At 41.4% G+C, this 20,050-nt stretch overlaps 1 protein-coding gene across 3 annotated transcripts in view; it reads right to left on the minus strand.

Moving 5' to 3' along the window:
* Positions 1–18,934, minus strand: part of LOC126240858 (zinc finger protein 37-like) — a 156,087-nt gene extending 137,153 nt beyond the window's left edge. For all 3 annotated transcript variants that reach the window (XM_049947960.1, XM_049947959.1, XM_049947958.1), the window contains exons 1-2: positions 18,678–18,934; positions 4,313–4,462 (exon numbers count right to left, since the gene is read on the minus strand). In XM_049947960.1, the coding sequence (XP_049803917.1) occupies positions 4,313–4,462; positions 18,678–18,725 (198 nt within the window). In that variant the 5' untranslated portion in view covers positions 18,726–18,934. The remainder of the gene's footprint in view (positions 1–4,312; positions 4,463–18,677) is intronic.
* Between the last annotated feature and the right edge of the window lie 1,116 nt (positions 18,935–20,050).

Below are 20,050 nucleotides of genomic sequence, written 5' to 3' on the forward strand. Positions count from 1 at the left end.
TGCCACCAGAAGGGTCAGGTTGTCTAGGGTCGAATGATACTTCCTGAACTTACATGAGAACTGGATAAGGTGTTCCTTGAGATCATATATACGAGGGCCGTTCAGAAAGTAACCTCCGGTTGATTTAAACAAATACACCAAGTTAAATAAAAATATTTTAATATATACATCTTACAACTACATCTTTGCACTATTTTTCTACATAGTCTCCATAGCGATTGAGGCACTTATCGTATCTCTTCACAAGCTTTGAAATTCCTTCTGCATAAAAATCACTCGCTTGTGCCTGGAGCCAGCCTGTGACCGCATCTTTGAGCTCTTCATCGTCATCAAACCGCTGTGACCCGAGCCATTTCTTCAAATGCATGAAGAGGTGATAATCACTTGGCGCCAGGTCTGGGCTGTAAGGTGGATGGTTGATAACGTCCCACTTGAAGGACTCAAGAAGGGCCGTTGTTCTGCGAGCAGAGTGAGGACGGGCGTTATCGTGCAAAAGAACGTTTTCTCGTCCACTTTTAAATAAACGTACCCATTCACGGACAACTCCTTCACTCATAACTCTTGGTCCGTACACGGCACAAAGCTCACGATGAATAGCTGCTGCAGAATATCCTTTGGCTGTAAAAAACCTTATGACAGCACGCACTTCACATTTGGCGGGGTTTTCTATTGCAGCACACATTTCAAACTGCCACAAAAACTAAACTAGCGCAGGTACAACGTTCACTCGACCACGGCTTGATGCCGACTGACCTGTTGAGTGCGTGAACGCACAGATGGCGTCGCTACTCCCCCCACAACCCGCACTGTGACCAATCGGAGGTTACTTTCTGAACCGCCCTCGTAGTTCAAAAAACGATATATACTAGATTTCTGTCCTGTACCAGGTCATGAAGTTAAAGAGAAAAAAAGTATCATCATTCGTTGTGGCAGAGATAGATGTGAATCTACCTTTAACAAAGATCATCCTGATTGATTACCAAAACTTTGAAGCAGGTATGGACCAATTAATGGAATTCAGAAACTCTTGCTATGATCTTTCTCTGCTACCTCTAATTATGTGCTTTGTTTTTCTTCATTACCCGAAAGATCACTAAATTCTCTCTTGGTGTTCTGGTCCAGTGCTTATGCAGTCACCCATTGTCTCTGAATGCTGACTCACATTTGTTATTCCATTGTAGAAGTGAAGTATTAATGTCTCAGAGGCATAGTAGATCACATTTGTGACGTGGTCCACTCAAGTCTTGACCTGAAATCCATAGCTTGATCTCAGCTTCAAGATAGAAGTGTCTTGTGATTCAATGAGTTTCTTGAGGACTTCACCCTCTAGTCAGGTTTTATCCAAATCCGAAAACATATTATGTAAAATGAAATCCCCAAGAAGTACACATGATGGGAGGAGTTACTTATTACATATTGTTGTTGTTGTGGTCTTCAGTCCTGAGACTGGTTTGATGCAGCTCTCCATGCTACTCTATCCTGTGCAAGCTTCTTCATCTCCCAGTACCTACTGCAACCTACATCCTTCTGAATCTGCTTAGTGTATTCATCTCTTGGTCTCCCTCTATGATTTTTACCCTCCACGCTGCCCTCCAATACTAAATTGGTGATCCCTCGATGTCTCAGAACATGTCCTACCAACCGATCCCTTCTTCTAGTCAAGTTGTGCCACAAACTTCTCTTCTCCCCAATCCTATTCAATACCTCCTCATTAGTTACGTGATCTACTCATCTTATCTTCAGCATTCTTCTGTAGCACCACATTTCGAAAGCTTCTATTCTCTTCTTGTCTAAACTATTTATCGTCCACGTTTCACTCCCATACATGGCTACGCTCCATACAAATACTTTCAGAAATGACTTCCTGACACTTAAATCTATACTCAAGAGTCTATTTATCGAGAGGCCAATGAGGTGAAAATGCTATGTATATGGTGATTATCAGTGAAATATGAATGACAATTGCTGTTGCCTTCGAGCTAGCCATGAATGGAACAGGTGACATGTGGCATGCACTACTCATGAATAACACCATCCTATTCTTGGGTCTATTGCCATTAAGATTTTATTGCTCATGGAGAGAATAGGGTCTTAACACAGAAATCATTACAGCTTTTCCAAGTGTCTCCTGCAGACAGAAGCATAGAGGTTTTTCCAGTGGTATCAGTTTGAGATCCTTCATGAAAGTTCTAAACTCACTAAAGTGCCTCTGATCAGTTGAGGTTTTCGTTCCCCTTCTCATTTTGTCTGCTGTGATGATGTGCAAAAGATGGTGTGGAAAATGGTAGTTGGGCTTTTTGGTTTTTCCAGCATGAGATGAATATTGAAGCCACTGCCTTCACCACTGTATTGTAGCAGTGTTCAGTGAATCAGTCTTTTTAATTTGATTTACTTGGTTTTCTCCAGTTTATGGTTTTTCTCTTTCCTTGTAGGTGGTGATATTTGTGTGTACAAGTTTGTTGACAGTTTACATTATTGAGATTGAATGTTTGGAAAATCTGTTGCCTTTGAAGCATAACTGTTCAGAGAAAGTTTTCCCTTTGCAGCTGCAGCTGCAACTGCAAGAACATGTACTCAGGGCCAATTCTGAAGTCCAAATTTCAGTCAAGGCACTGTTTTTGATGAGATTTTTTAAGAACTGTTGCAAAAGATGTGGCAAATGCTGCTGACTACATAACTTTGATGAATTTCTTAGCCTTACCATATATGATTCCCCTTGTCACCTTCAGTTACCGATGTTTTCACGTCTCAGCTTAACACGGCAATCCCTACTTCAGCATAGGATGATCAACTGAACAATTTACACACTTTGGTGGAGATGTATATGATATACTAGATTCCTGCACCTTTGTTCCATGATGGCACAAGAAGTTTCCCCTGCAGCAAACATACAACAAATGATCACAGTTTTGGTAATTAAAACATAATGTAGTGTCTGATATAGAGGGTCTGACACTGAGTCACATAAACTCAGTTTTAATAAAGTATGGAAATATGGGAGAGCAGATGTTCCAAGTCAATGCAATTTTTTTCCTAGCGATCCACTTACTTTCTCGGTTATGTTCTTCACTTCTGTGGTACCTACATTTTCCCATTCACATTTTTTTTTCAGGTCAGCTTTCACTGTATTGTGGCAGATAACTGCCTCCTTCCTGAAATTAACAATGCTATACATTTCATTTGATTTTAAATAATCAAATATTTTTAGTGCCTAAAAACCGTATGACACTTCTGATAGCTCTATCTCCAACTGTAGCATGCTATTTTGAAGTAGTCTGAATCCTTTCAAAGACGAAACAATTGCTTACAAACCTTTGCTACTTTGGAAAAAATTTGGAGGGAAAATGTCCATCCAGACAGAGCTCTGTTTATCTGAATCAGCCCCATGGACAATGATGCTTCAACAGCTGCCCACTAGCGACACCCACTTAAAAGCATGCAGACGGCTTTGAGGTTTGTTTTTTATGTAAGTTTTTACCAACCTTGTGATCCGAAGCAGATAAAAAGAGAGTCATGCTCATGTCAACTTTTATGTCTCATATATTTTCTGCACTATGATATCTCTCATGATATGGTTTGCAGGAGGGAAGGAAAAATTTTGTACAATCGTGCATCTTAACTTTTATCTCTTGTTATCAATGAATCTCGGACTGCCGAAGAATGACTTTTTTTCAAATTCCTGTGAGTCTAAGGGATTCAGGATGACTTCTTACTTGTGTGCATCTCCACACCTCCTGTAGTTTCTATTTCTGTACTGGTAAGTAGAGAGACCTCTGGTGTTGCAAATATTGTTTGTATAACACCATATAATTAATAATGTATGTGCCAAAGCTATTTTATCATATGACGTGTAATGTTTTAGCTAGTCAGCAGGAGTGAACTAGGATATCTTCTGAAAACTGAATATAATGTAACAGGACAGATAAAAAAACTACTCACCAAGCAGTGGCAGCAGAGCACACATATAAAGGTATTGAAATTTGCAAGCTTTCAGAACCTGTGGCTCCTCCTTCTGGCAGAAGGGAAAGTTGATTATTTTCAATGACATGATGGAATGTGTTACACTAAATACTATATTCATGCTGTTTTTAAATTACAAATATTTTTAGTGGATAAGTGTGGAATGTGTAGCAGGTGTGAGTGCTGAAACCAGTCTACTACACACTGCACTGAATCACAATACTCCACATTCAGACAATGAAACTAAGATCTCTTCAACAGTACCTTTTTTCCATTTCATCGCCAAAAGCACAGCCAATATAAGAATAATTTATATACTTATCTGACACAATTAGAAACGGCTGCTACTAACCAGTGAAACATTTCCAGGGAAAACAGTCTTAAGTGCAGGAGGACCAGCCGTTGGGTTAGGAGGTAGAAGTGCAGCTGCTCCTAAGCATGGTGTTTGAACTTCAGCAGGTACAAATTTTGTGATGAAGATTGGTGTTCCAGGTGTAAGACCCTGAAATTTAATTTGTGTATTAAAATTTAAAACAAAATTAACTCAGTTGTGGAAAAAAAAGTAATTTTAACAGTTGTGCATCCTTGATGATGAATTTTTAACAACTCTAACAGAAAACTGATCCAGGCATGACAGATATTCCATCTTTGCACCAATAGCTCTTTTCAATCAAGGTATGTATAGTACTGACAGGACTTCTCCAAGAGGTAAAATGGTATGAAATGGAAATATAACAGTTACATTTGTTGCACTATAAAAACCTCTAGTGATTTAACCACAAACCCCACCCCCTCCTCTCCCTTCACATTTCATGGCCCCACCTTGAGCCAAGCTACAAGGTCACGAAACAAGTTACTACATTCATAGTTAAAAAACAAACATTCAAAATGAGATTTATAGTTTCCTATAGTTCCTAGTATTACTGTATAGTGAAAAATTAAGTGAAAGAACTACTGCACAGAATAAAAGGAGTGTGCCAATTCAAAATCTCCCATCTTAGGCTTGAATATCTCAGGTTTAAGGTCACTTTAACTGTGTTCCAATTGCTGTTGTGTTGCATTTGTCAGATCACTCCCGAATGTCTTTGAAAGACACTCAAAAACGTGTTGGAAAGGCACCTTGGATGCCTCTCACAATACGCAACCAAACATAGCACCCCCCCCCCCCCCCCAACACAAAGTTCTTTCCCAGCAGCTTGTTTTGCAGGAGTGTTTAACAATTCTCAATTACATTTTTAATCATGTTGAATATAAAAACTATTTGATGATATGTAGTCCATCAGCGAAGATCTGATTTACAAAGTGCATGGTGAATTTAGTTATGGATTAAAAAGGAAAATTTACTTGAGAAAACAACAAGATGAAATTGGTGGCCACTACCTACACCTAGGATGTAACATTTCTAAAACTGCCAACGGACACAAAACATAAGTCCTCCCGCCCTGGGACCTGAACGACCAGTCCCTTTTTAAACTTACCCAACTTATCCTTCTTTCCTCAGCTCTGAAAGCCTTGATGGTTTTGTGTACATTCAACACACGCTTATCATTAGTACTAAAAATTTTACCTCCTGAGAGTAAGTATTGGTCAGTAAATTTGTAACTATCTTACATTTATGGATCTGGTAAACAATTATTTTGAGATTATAATAATGACATAACAAACTTACTACATGATGTAACAATACGAGGGAAGGAAAGTTGTTACTCACCATATAGCGTAGATGCTGAGTCGTGATAGGCACAATAAAAAGATTCACACAATCATAGCTTTCGGTCATTAAAGCCTTTGTCAGCAGTAGACACACACACACACACACACACACACACACGCGCGCGCGCGCAAGCGTAACTTGCACACACGTCTGCAGTCTGAGAGAGCTGAAACTACACTGCGAGCAGCAGCACCAGTGCATTATGGGAGTGGCGACTGAGTGGGGGTAAGGAGGAGGCAGGGGCAGGGAGGGGGAGGGATAGTATGGTGGGAGTGGTGGACAGTGAAGTGTTGCAGTTTAGACGGAGAGCAGGAAAGAAGGTGCGGGAGGGGTGGGGGCGGGGGTGGGGGCTAAGTACCAGAAAGAAGAGAAATAAAAATAAATTAAAAGACTGGGTGTGGCGGTGAAATGACGGACATAATTCTACTTACGTATGTATTTTTTTGCACTTTTGCCCCACCATGGATCTTTGCTCTTTCTATCTGCATCTATACAGAAAAGTTTCCTTATCCCTATTCAGATCCCAGTCCCACATACTGTTCCTGCGTTGTTACTTGGCTCATGAAATCCCACCCTAATAGCCTTACCATCAAATTACCTATTTCTGGTTGCCACCCCTCATTCACAATGACCTCCACCTGTTCAGATTCCGCCAATCCTTAGTCCTCGGCAACACAGTCCTGCAAAACCATATCAACCAAGCCCAATCCTCCTTGAAGTACCTTCTCTCCATCTGCAAAATTCACCTGCTATGCAATCCCAAATTCCTGGAACCCATAACACACAATGAACCTCTTGCCCTACAGGAACTTGAGCAACATGCACAACGCAACCTCAAAAAGCGCTCCATCCTGCTCAATTCCTACTCCCGCATCGGAGTACCACTGTCCATCAATTCTACAACCACCTCCAGACCTCCCCCACGTCCCCTCATAGCTGACAAACCCTGTCTCGCAGACCTACTACACTTATCCTACCCTCCAAAACTCACTCCCACAGAACTCAAAACCTAAACAGACACACAACACAGTCTTGAACCATTCTTCCAGAGCCCTTAGTCCCACAGAAATATCAGCCCTTTCCAAAGGCCTCACCTTTTGCCCCACTCCCAAATTCAACCATGCAGGATTAATTAAAGATGTTCTCCCAGTCCCAACAGTGGAAACACTTTTTGCCACCAACTCGACCAATCGGGCTCAACCAAATGACCAATATTGAACCTTGCCTGACTGACTTCACTCCTCCATCCAACTGTGATGCACCCCCACTGCCTCCAAACCACACCCTGTGAACTTTCCAGAATTTCTTATCCTCGAACCTTGTTTCACCATCATTCCCCAAATCCCTCAACATACATACTTACCTTACATCCGCAGCAAGAACCGCAGTGCACCATCTAAAAACTGATCCCAATCTTATAATCCTACCTACAGGCAAAGGCTCCACCACCGTAGTTTTGAACTGCAAGGATTACGTGGCAGGACTCCATCAGATGTCAGATACTTTCACCTACAAACCATGCCACAGTGATCCCATTCCAGCAATCCAGCAGGATCTCCAGTTACTACTCAAATCCTAAGGCCCATCCCAGAACCTCTCCCCAGAGTCCATCTCTCTACTTACCCCTACCACTCCCCACACTCCCACCTTCTACATGCTTCCTAAAGTCCATAAACCCAACCACCCAGGACGCCCCATTGTGGCCGGTTACTGTGCCCCTACTGAGAGAATCACTTCTCTCATAGACCGACACCTTCAACCTATTACCCAGAACCTATCCTCCTATATAAAAGATACCAACCATTTCCTCGACCAACTCTCACAAGTTCCTGTCCCTTTACCACACAGTGCCCTGCTCGTCACTACTGATGCCACCTCCCTGTACACTAACATTCCTAATGCCCATGGCCTTACTGCTATCGAACACTACCTTTCCAGACGCCCTATGGATTCCAAACCAACAACCTCCTTCCTAGTCTCCATGACCAACCATATCCTCACCCACAATTACTTCTCCTTTTAAGGCATTACCTACAAACAAATCCGCGGTACTGCTATGGGCAGCCGCATGGCACCATCCTATGCTAACCTATTCATGGGCCATCAAGAGGAATCCTTCCTAAAAACCCAGAATCCTAAACCTGTCACCCGGTTCAGATTCACTGATGACATCTACGCTATCTGGATTAAAGGTGAGGACACCTTTTTCACATTTCTCCAGAACCTCGAACAACTTCTCTCCCATTTGCATCACCTGGTCCTACTCAACCCAACAAACCACCTTCCTAGAGGTTGACCTCCTCCTCAGAGATGGCTACATCATTACCTCCGTCCATAACAAACCTACTAACCACCAGTAATACCTCCACTTCGACAGCTGCCACCCGTTTCATACCAAGAAGTCCCTTCCATACAGCCTAGCCACCCATGGTCATCGCATCTGCAGTGACGAGCAGTCCCTCTCAAAATATACCAAGGGTCTAACTGAAGCCTTCACTGACCGTAATTAACCTCCCATCCTTGTACAAAAACAAATCTCCCGTGCCTTATCTTTCCAGTCTTCCACCACCTCCCAAAGTCCCACAGTCCGGCCACAGAGGAGCATTCCCCTCGTAACTCAGTACCATCCGAGACTGGAGCAACTGAATTACATTCTCCGCCAGGGTTTCAATTACCTCTCGTCGTGCCCTGAGATGATTTAGTGTCCTACCCACTATCCTTCCCACCCCCCCTACTGTGGTATTCCGCTGTCCACCGAACCTACACAATATACTCGTCCATCCTTACACAACCCCTGCTCCCTATCCCTTACCTAATGGCTCATACCCCTGTAACAGACCTAGATGGAACACCTGTCCCATACATCCTCCTACCACCACCTACTCCTTCCGGTCACTAACATCACCTATCCCATCAAGGGCAGGGCTACCTGTGAAACCAGTCATGTGATTTACAAGCTAAGCTGCAACAACTGTGCTGCATTCTATGTAGGCACGACAACCAACAAGCTGTCTGTCCGCATGTACGGCCACCGACAAACTGTGGCCAAAAAAACAAGTGGATCACCTTGTAGCTGAACACACTGCCAAACATGATACCCCTCATCTCAATGACTGCATCACAGCCTGTGCCATATGGATCCTTCCCACCAACACCAGCTTTTCTGAATTGTGCAGGTGGGAACTTTCCCTGCAATACATCCTACGTTCCCATAACCCTCCTGGCCTCAACCTTCTTTAAGTCACCCCCTCACCCATCCAGCCCCCTTCCTGTTCCCATTCCAGCACTACACAGCCGTCATTTCACCGCCACACCCAGTCTTTTAATTTACTTTTATTGCTCTCCTTTCAGCTACTTAGCCTCTCCCCCCTCTGCACCTTCTCTTCTGCTCTCCGTCTAAACTGCAACACTTGACTGTCCTTCACTCCCACCAAACTATCCCTCCCCCTCCCCCTGCTTCCTCCTTACCCCCACCCAGTCGCCACTCCCATCATGCACTGGTGCTGCTGCTCGCAGTGTAGTTTCAGCTCTGTGAGACTGCAGATGTGTGTGCAAGTTGCGCTTGCAGGAGTGTGCGCGTGTGTGTGTGTGTGTCTACTGCTGACAAAGACCTTAATGGTTGGAAGCTATGATTGTGTGAATCTTTTTATTGTGCCTATCGCGACTCAGCATCTCCGCTATATCGTGAGTAGCACCTTTTCTTCCCTCGTATTGTTACATTCCATTCTGGATTTTCCATTGTTTGATTTTTACTACATGACTGATATTAATGACTTTACCATTATTGATTGGCAGAATAAGAACATCAGAATGTAGTCTGAACTGTCAATGTTCTTCAGTCTTTATTTTCAGTTTACAATGCCATCAAACAACAACTGATTATGTAGTCAATAATGTTTTTTATAGTGTTTTATTACTAGATCTTGCATTGAATTACACATATTTCAATGACGTATCTGTTTTCCATCCTCTAATAAAATGCCCTACGTACCTCACCAAACAAGAGTTTACCCCAATCCATGGGCCAAAGACAGAACACTCCTCATGTGGCAAAATCTGTATAAATGTTGTCTTCCTAATGGTGCCTGGTATACATAAAGTGTCAATATGTGGTAAAAATAGACAAGAATGATATAGCCCCGTCACAAGTTGCAATTTAATCACACTGCTGGAAACAAAAAAGTTCACTGCATTTTTATACACAACAAAGCAGGATTCCATATCTTGCTTAAAGGGGAGTTCTCGTGTTTCTAACAAGCATGTAGTATGTCCTTTCCTCAGTCTATATGCATAAGGGGGGGGGGGGGGGTCAGGAGGGAGGAGGAAGGAAGATGTCATCCCTGGAGTAACATCAGTCCACTAACTTGAACACAGCATATCATCTGAGGACAGCTTCCACCTTTTCCTGAGGTGGCCTGGTTGCTTGCACATTAATAATTATTCAAGGAACTGAACTCCATTCACCCCTAATATTCACTCTAATGGGTAATCACTAATTCAGGCTTTCAGAGTCTGGTGAATATTTGGTGCAAGTGAGCTAGGTGTTCTGCTTTGGAAGGTGACATGAAGAGTTGATAGACTTAAGTCTATGTCCCAAATGGTGATGTGCACAAAATATTTGTGTGGTGATGGTCGTGCACAATCCAAGTTTCATTTGCGTTAATCTGAGGAGTCGAAGCAGACTGAAACCCACAGTCTTAAGTCGGGGAGGGATTAAGCGATTGAACAGTGAGGTTAGCGGCCCCTCGTCATGCAACAGTTCATCTGGAATTAGTGACATCGACCAGAAATTTGATCAAAATGTGATAGTATGTAGGTGTGGTAAAATCATGGCATTGACAGGATTCACGGCAGAGAAGGAAAATAACTGGATAAGAGATAAAGGTATATGGGTTGGGCTGGTCTGCAGGCCAGACAGCAGACGGGGCCCACTGGGGTTTCATCTACAGTTTGAGACACTGTCTCCATGCCTACCCCCCCCCCCTCTCCTGACCCAATGCAGTGGTAATAAAGTAAAATAAATAAATAATTCTTTCTAGCAGAGGTAGGGAGGATATCTGTAACAGCAAAAGTGAATAGGCTAAAAATGTAACAAAGATCAGCAGGACATATAGTAGCAACATAAGGTTTCCCCAGGGATCAGCATGTGGCAGGTGGTGTCCCTTCCACTATTGTTCCACCTCCTGTCTGTTGTAGTGGAAGTGTAAAAGGTGTGAATACAGCCCACTCTCTCTCAGAAAGCACAGAAATGTCTTCAACTGGTCTATCATCATCAGTTAGTATCAAGGATAATAAATCCTTAAGGTCTTGGCTAAACTGGATTGCTATATAAAGGGGAACCCCTAAAAAATTAAGATAGGGTGTGACAAAAAAGGGCTAACGACATCTAAAACTAATTAAAAACAGAATAAAGAGGTGTGACCGAGGCAGCTGGTGGAGTAAGTTGGGTCAAGCTTGTAGCACACTAAAGGAGACACCCCAACCCCCACAACCCAACTCCGCCATTAAAGCACTATAAAACATTAGACCTGAGAATAAAAACCAAGTTGTTCTACGTTTCTACGAATAACCATTTCAACTGTTTGTACATCATCTGCTAACATTAGAGACAAAGAATTGGAAAGATACACTTGGCATGGAGAACCAGAATGGGCGAGCAGTGCAGTGGGATGTGAGCTACTGTCTGTAAGGGACAGTGTATTCCTTGCAAGAAGAATTGAAAGAGAAGCGCCTTCTAGCCGTAGTCTGCTTCATAATGTTGAATTTATTAAAGGGGGAGTAGCTCACTAGATGATCCAACTCTTAACCAGTAGAGGTCTTACTTGCACACACAATCTGCACCTAGGATCATAAAAACGAATGTTTGGTGGGTAAGCGATTCTCTAACCATGAATGGTCAGCCAGATCATTCACTGGGACACACACAATTTGGGGCCCAGAAAAATACAACTTAGCAGGTAGTATCACTAATGTCAAAGAGAAGATTCTGAAAGCAGATATCACAGGATGACAAAGGCATCACTGATCAACAGCTTGGAGACCACTCATGAAGACACTATAAACTACACCACAGTCAAGGGAGAGCTGTTTAATAAAACTTAGGGCTCTGCTAATAGCTATGAGTCCAGAGGTTCCATTACAAAAACACTATGTCCCTTGCAACTTAAGCCGTTCCTGACCAGTAGGAAATGTAAAAGCATTTACCACTCCATCCATGATTTCATTGCCATCATTGTAAATGATGGCAGCACCCTGATATGGCTGAAGAACTGAGATAGTAAAACACCATGGGAGAGACAAACTTTAGATCCTTGATGTAGAGCGATTCTAGTACTAAAAAAGGAGGATTGCACAGAAATACAGAAGTAGCATTTTCTAAGGTGGGTGTAGGAAGACCCTGGAAGAGGGGCTCAAGGTGCATTCCAACTGGGAAGCCCACCCGAGGTAAAGTGACGGGGTCAATATCCCCTGTATTCAAAATAATTAAATAAGCTGGGTGATTAGGAATTGTCATTTGGTGATTTCATAATTGAGCAAGAGTTGGTAATATAAGAAATGAAGAAGTAAGAAGCCCACTTCGACAAGCAGACTGTGTAAGGGACTCGTCTGGATAGTGCCAGTGGTGAGTCTTACTTCTTCATACTGATGTAATGGGCCCAATAATTTCAAAGCCATAGTTGCTGCTGAACAATACATCTGGCAACCATAGTCCAGCCGGGATGAGACAAGTCCCCAGTACAAGCAGAATAGAACAGTGCAATCCACAAACAGTGCAAGAGGTCAACACAAGGAAGCAGAGAACGTTCAGCTTTCGAATGCAGCTATTCTTGAATGTCACGTCAGCTTTTTATGAATGATGAGTTCCAAAAATAGAAACTGTGCAACAACATTGGTACTTGTCAAGAGATACTGAGTTTTTGCCTGGTTTAAGGATTGGAATTATGATACTATGTCTGTAAAGACAAAACACCTTCTAGACAAATAGGGTTAAAGACTTTGAGTTGATGGACCCCACGAGTCACAATCAGATGTCGCAACACCTGATTATGAATGAATCAGTGCCCGGGGCCTTATGTGGTGAGTCGAGAGCCAGAAGCAGCTCTCAGTCAGTAGAAGGTTCATCATATATTTTGTGGTTATAGAGGCAAGGAATAAGGGCATGCCTACAACTTGTCTTTTAATACATTTGAAAGATAACTGGGTAAGATGACAATGCCAACACTGTTGCAAAGTGGGTCAGGAGCTGTTCAGCAAGAAACAACGCATTGGTAGAAATACCATGATGGAGGAGGAGACCACAAACAGTTGTTGATCACTGGTGATTCAGCAGACTATAGAGCCTGGCACAGGCTTGGGAGAAGGGGCATATGTTCCCAAGCAGAAGATTAAGCAGTTCCAGCATTCTTTCTAACTATGTTTAATTAGGTAGTGAGTTTCTCGACAGAGCCTCTTGAAAGGAATGAGGGTGGTCTGTCAAGGACGTCGCTTTAGACATTGTAGGGCTTTTTGATGGTTCTGAATAGCTGTTGTAATGTCTTTGGTCCACTATGGCACTGGCAACCTATGGACGGGTTAATAGAAAGGGGGAATAGCAGTTCCAGTGATACAGCTTATTGCTTTGGTGATATCTCAGACCTCATCAATGCAATATGACAGAGAAGGGACGAAGATGATGGCAGAGGTATACACCTGCCAGTTTGCCCTTCAGGGAGCACAATGGGGCAATTGTTCTTACACCCAATTACAAGGAAGTGACAATCACTGGAAAGTGAAGACTGTGGTATAGCAACCTTTGTATCAAAGCCATAAGAATGGGGAATGACACTGTTGTAAGGACAATACCTGAATCAGTTCCATGGATAGGGGTACCACCATTGAGGAGAGAGAGATCAGGAACAGAAAGAAGTTGGTCAATCAGACTGTCTCTCTCAGGAAACATGGACACAGGGAGTGGTCGCATTGAAATCCCTAAGTAGGAGAAAGAGTGGAGGGTTGTAGGATTAAGGTGGCCATCTCAAAGGTACATCAGTGACCTGCCTATGGATAAATAAACATTGGAAATGGTGATTGCTGAGTTGTTCACACTCACATTGTTATTGTTCCCTATGTAGTATGGAGATATTCTTCTTAGTGACGACATCTGTGCAAATTCAATACCATAGGGACGAGATATAAGTTCTCCGGGCTTCAAAATACGAGAGGCAATCAGAGACCTTAAGTTTCAGGAATTTATGTTCCATAGTAGGGTAACACACTTCAGAGATCAGGCAGGGTGATCACCTCCACACCTGACACAGAATAGTGGCAGTTTACATGATTAATTTTCATAAAGCAGCAGACCACAGTTTCCACAAATTGGGCTGTTGGCAGAACAAGAAGACATGTGACTGAAATGTTGTGGTAAACCATCATTTTGACTTTCTCAGGAAGTGCATGCCACACAAAAGCTAGGATGCTTGCTCTGGTGTTAACCTTATTGTCTAGCAGTCCTGATGTACACAATGTATGAAGTGGTACCCTCTCACTTTTCCAAGTTTTTCCGCAACTGCTCATCTGTCTGCAGCATTAAGTCCCATTGCAAATTAAACCCTTTACCAGATTCAGAAGTGGTGTAATGGTAACAGGTACATCACTAACTTTCTTACAACGGAGTAACACTTGTGACTGGATGGGTTTGTCTGCTTTAACTAAGACAGAACAACTTACTGAGGGAATCAATATCTCAAAACACACTTTTGATAGTGTATATAAAGATGTGTACTAGAAATTTACAATGAAAGATGCTCAATAGATAAAGATTATCTATTGTAAATAATAAAGAGCTGTTTTGTTTTTCAAAGACAAGAGTCACTCTTTTTACACAGCCAATACTTAACTTGCATTAATTAAATATTGAGCCTGAATATTTAAAGTTACTCAGCATTTCAGAGAATTACTAACAGTACACTATATTTGCCTTAAGTAAATATACAGATCATAAGTAAATTTTACAATCCAATCTAATCAAGACAATAACTGAATTATTTTTGGCACCTTAAACAGCTCCTCACAGTTAGGTTGCTAACCAAATTCTCTTTGTAAAGAGCAGAAAAAAAACATTATACCTAATTTTACAGTGCCTCAGATAATAATCTTAAAAAGCATAATTTTGAATCTAATTAATCTGGACTCTCCCTTATGTCAGCAGAATTAGGAACATTGATAATAATCAGAAGTTTATGGTATTCTAGTATTGCACCAAGCCCAAAACCTGAACGATCCAGTCTATGTTTAAAAAAAAAAAAAAAAAAAAAAAAAAAAAAAAAAAAAAAAAAAAAAAAAAAGAAGAAGAAGAAGAAGAAGAAGAAGAAGAAGAAGAAGAAGAAGAAGAAGCTAAGATTCAAGTAACCTCACACTTTTGTTAGCTCAATTAGCTACTCAAAATATTCCTTTTTGCATGTGTCCATAGCCCTACCATAACACCTATGGAGTCCTGTGTTCAGGGGAACTGGTAGATATTAATTTACTCTTAGTGGCCTGACTGACTGTGTGAGTTTGTGGCTCCTTTACCAACCGCACAGAGTAAAAAAACAGGAAAGGACCCAATCACCACAAATCATTCTCACCATGGCCGTGTTAATGAGGACTAATTGCACTGACTAGCCAGCTGGATATCACAGAATATATTAGGCATGAACGGAGGTTCCCTAGCAGGAGCCTACAGAATGACCAGTAAGTCTACTCCCATAATGGGATATATCACACCACTGACAGCAAACAGCTGCAAATTTGTCGAAGATGAAAACTAACTGATATAATGAGGTAGATGGAGGTTTTGATTGTCAACACATTTGTGGTATACAGGTAACTGTCATCAGTGTTACACTATGGGAGATGAAAGGATAAGTGCCTGACACATTAGCCCATCTCCGACAGATCTTAATTTCTTGGAATGTTCCATTACAAACAGTCACCTGCCATCTCTCATCTAACCAGTTACTGTTTATACACATCTGTGGATATGTTTCCATGTTCATTTTTTCACAAGGGGGTATGGGAGTGGGGGGAAGGGGATGGAAGAAGAGCAGAGCATCACCTCCAAACTACACGCGATACCACCTTCCAATGCTTAACTATATGATTCTCAGTCTTCACAGGCATGGCAATGATGCCCACAGATGGATACATCTGTACAATATATGTTGCCTGCCCTAAAGTGATGAAGTCACTGGGGCACAAAGTGTCTGTCTTAAGGGTAGGTGTGGTAATCAAATTCTTGGGATGTTGTCACTGAATGCACAGTACACAGAAGCAACACAGTAGATGCAACTTTGTGCAACTACCTATTCCTCCTGTGCAGCACCGCACTTCTCAAGGTGCTTAGCATTATAACTGTGTGCCTGATGATTTTGCAGATTTTACAAAATGGTGAAGATAAAATGCCCTTAACCTTGTAGTCATCTACTGACAGAGCTGAAGTGATAAAGCTGTACTTGTGTAATGAAAAGTAATGTGTGTGAAGACAGATTATTTCTTAACAGAAAAAAGCCCAATGATAATGATCAAGAATGCACCAAAATTGTTAACTTATTAATAAAAAAAGTGTGACTTGGACTTTTGATTTATTAACACTGTAGTATCAGTCATTTAATTCCAACTGATGTTAGTGGAAACTCAGTGATTCTTTAATTGAAAAAAGCACAGAAGTAAGTTGTCCTACCCGAGTGGTTTGCTGCAGCCACGTGAACCATAGCACGGCGCCAGACCGTGCAGCATGATGAACAATGATGAATTATTTAAGACACTGCTATTGCTGGTCTTGTGCCACATGCCTTTTGCAGCTAATTGCATTGGCATCTGCTGTGGCTGATTATGCAAAGTTTTATTTTATTTGCATCAGCTAAGAGCAGGTAGTCTTTATTGATCCAAGAGATTACAGATGTGAGCCTCGAGACTATACAACAGACACAGTGCACATGAAAACAATAAGAGCCTCATACACACAGCAACTGATAATAATGTGTGTGTGTGTGTGGGGGGGGGGGGGGTTTGAGGTTTTCGGGCGCTAAACAGCATGGTCATCAGCACCCAAACGCATAGAAACAGGAACACATGCAGTGAAGGGACGAAGACAGACAGCGAACAAGGACAACGGCTAAAAGACACAGGCCTGACGCAGTTCCAAATCCTCACATACAGAAGCAAAACAAGAGGAGAAGAAACGCAAACGCATTAAAAGGGAAAGAAAACACAAGGAAAAGAGAGCAGAAATCGAAGTGAAACAAGTAGGTAATCGTGACTGGCGGACCTCTTACCTAAAACCTGGTTGAGCCAGTCACCCAGCAGCACATTAAAATCCTCTCCCTAAAATCCGAGGCCAACAAATTGGACAGGACACAAAACCGTACGACCTTAACCACAGTCGTTGTGTCGTCTTGCAAAATAGAGGGCAAATCCGGTGGCAAGGAAACCACCGCCCTCTGGTCAGAGAATAAAGGCCAGTCAAGTAAAATGTGGCGGACAGTAATCTGGACGCCACAAGCACTACAGATTGGGGGGTCCTCCCGCCAGAGTTAAAAACCGTGCGTTAAGAGACTGTGCCCGATGCGGAGGCGAGTGAGGAGAACCTCATCCCGCCTGCATGACAAGTGTCTAACACTGATATTATTTCATTAATTTTATCTTTCGCAGTTGCATAATGTACATGGAAATAATTATTATCGACTCCAACTAAAATTATTTAGCTATCAATCTGATCTGTTAACTGTCATCGGGCAGTGAAAGTATACCTATAACATATATTGCTGGAAGATCACAGCTGATACAAAGCTGACAGTTTTAGATTTTGCATTATTTGATATGAATGAGTCGTAGGCCTGTGTGTGTGTGTGTGTGTGTGTGTGTGTGTGTGTGTAGGTGAATTTATGTGAAAATGAGAGTGTGTGAGTGCAGTTTAAAAAGAGGTTAGTGTTTTACACATTGTTCCTTACAGCTGTTTAACAACATTTGTCTCAGACTATTCTTGCTATTGCACTAATAACCTCACTGTTGAGTGCCCTTAAATAAAATAATAATAATAATAATAATAGAGTAAACACACACACACACACACACACACACACACACACACACACAGAGTCTGAAACAAATGAAGGCAGTCTACGGTTTAATACATCATTGATGTTGGGATTATTGACAGATGCCAGGTGCTGACCGTTAAAGGCTTAGGATGAGAACACACAGTAAGCATTTCAAAGGAAACATCCCGGTATTCGGATTAATAAATGCTGAGCAATCCTGTAAACCATATTTGGACGTCAGATTAAAATTTTTTTTAATTTGCAAAACCAAACAGTAGCCAGTTCAGTATCGCTCCCACTATTTGACTGCTGTAAACTTCATGTGTAATCCTTAAAATGTATATTCATCACGTAAATTCAGTTTTCACATAGCATAAATACTGCAACTAAAGATGCAGAATTACACTAGTCAGACGCTTATTTTGAATGTTTGTCAACATCGGCAGCTTTTCGCCATCAATGGGCACAATTAAGATTTAAGTTCTTGCAATGTTGCAGTCTACCGGCTAAGCAGCCCCCAATAATATTTTGACATTGTTAACATTTGCGGAACTCTAAGATTGTGTTCGGATAAAATAAGATCGCAGCAAATATGACGCAGGAGGCACATAACCCTAAACTTGTAAAATCCTTTATACACAGAAATATTTCATTCTTGACGAATGTAGGGCCACCTACAGCCTCTATTATGGGAGAGAACACATTCAGAGCAGTACGCCTTTATCTGTTTTGCGTCTCGATGAACACAGTAAATTTTCTAGTTAGTTATTCCCAATATTATTTTCCTAAAAGAATCTTTCCTGTAATCGACTGAAGAAAAATTAACAAGCAACGGCAAATTAGGTGACTAAAAAATAGGCAGCAAACATTGACCTGTCAACACAGTACGCATGTATATATGTGATCAAATAAAAAACCGAACGCAGTATATAATTTCAACTTACCTCTACTTGATATATACTTTCCACTACAAATGGAACTCGATCAACCATTATATCAAAACAAGAGGAACTCAAAATGGTCAAACTGTGATATATTCTTTGCAACTACTGGACCCTCTTCAATTTTATTAACTAATTACAATAGAGTGCACCACCACATAAAAATAGCGTAATCGTGGTGGCACCTCTACATCTTTCAAACACCTATCATTCATCCCTATCCATCACAACATAAACCTACATACAATCATCTACACCAACGGAAGATACTACAGTCGCTTCACTAGAAATGTCAAAGCCATACGCCTTGTTTCCACAGGCAACGAAAACTTGCACATGAATCCCCCCACCACTACATCGGCCAGTCAAGTGGCCCTTGGTTACACCCTAGCTGCTAACTTTCGCGCCAGTTGGCCTAGAAAAGTTAAAAGTCTCATGCACCTCCACTATCATCCTCTAAGAGCTTCAGCAACTACCGCTAGGTAGATCTGTTCTCATTCTGCTTTGATTTTATTTTTAGAGTTGATCGAGGTTCTGATAGAGCACTTACTTAATTTTATGGTTTATGTGCTATATAAACTGAGAGGTTGTGTTAGTGAAACTTTCCCACTATGTGCATAGTTCGCTTTCTTTACCTCCCATCTCACATATGGAAACTTGCTACGGGAAACTCACGTGGATCTAAGACACTATTAAAGGGCAACAAAGGCTATCAGATGCATATCGGGACTCATACCGCGAGAATCACGTAGAAATTATTCTAGGGAACTGAGTAGCAACACAATCCATAGTTTACATGTTTATAGTTGCCTAGTATACACCAAACAAAATCTGAGTACTTTCACCTTAGGCTGTCAATGCAACTTCATAATACAAGAAGCAGACACACAATGAGCATGTCATACTCCAGCTGGAAAAGAGCACAACAGCCATAAATATCTTGGCCTTGGCATATTTTAACAAACTACCTAAAATGTGCACTCAGTCCCCATAGAATAATTTAAATGCATAACAACAAAAGTGAAAAGTGAAACTTTTTATGTGGTGAAGTAATTTGAAGAATATATAATACATGACTTGGTGTTTTGATAAGTTACAATACAAAATTATAACTTGGAATATTTTATAAAGTTACTTGTGTTATATGTTGAAACATTGTGACAAGGTGTATTAGATCTGCAAACAATGGTCAGTTTGTGTAACATTGTGCTTTCCTAAAGCAGTTACTTAAATAAATACCTTCTTGCAACATAATTAGGCAAAGATCCATGTAAGAACAGCTTAAAATAGTAATCATTAACATACATACATTTTTTATGATGGCACTGATTGTGCAGAAACATAGTTAAAAATGAATAAATATACTTTTCAATTCT

Source organism: Schistocerca nitens, chromosome 1, assembly GCF_023898315.1.
Source record: "Schistocerca nitens isolate TAMUIC-IGC-003100 chromosome 1, iqSchNite1.1, whole genome shotgun sequence".
In the NCBI taxonomy this organism is placed as follows: Eukaryota; Metazoa; Arthropoda; class Insecta; order Orthoptera; family Acrididae; genus Schistocerca; species Schistocerca nitens.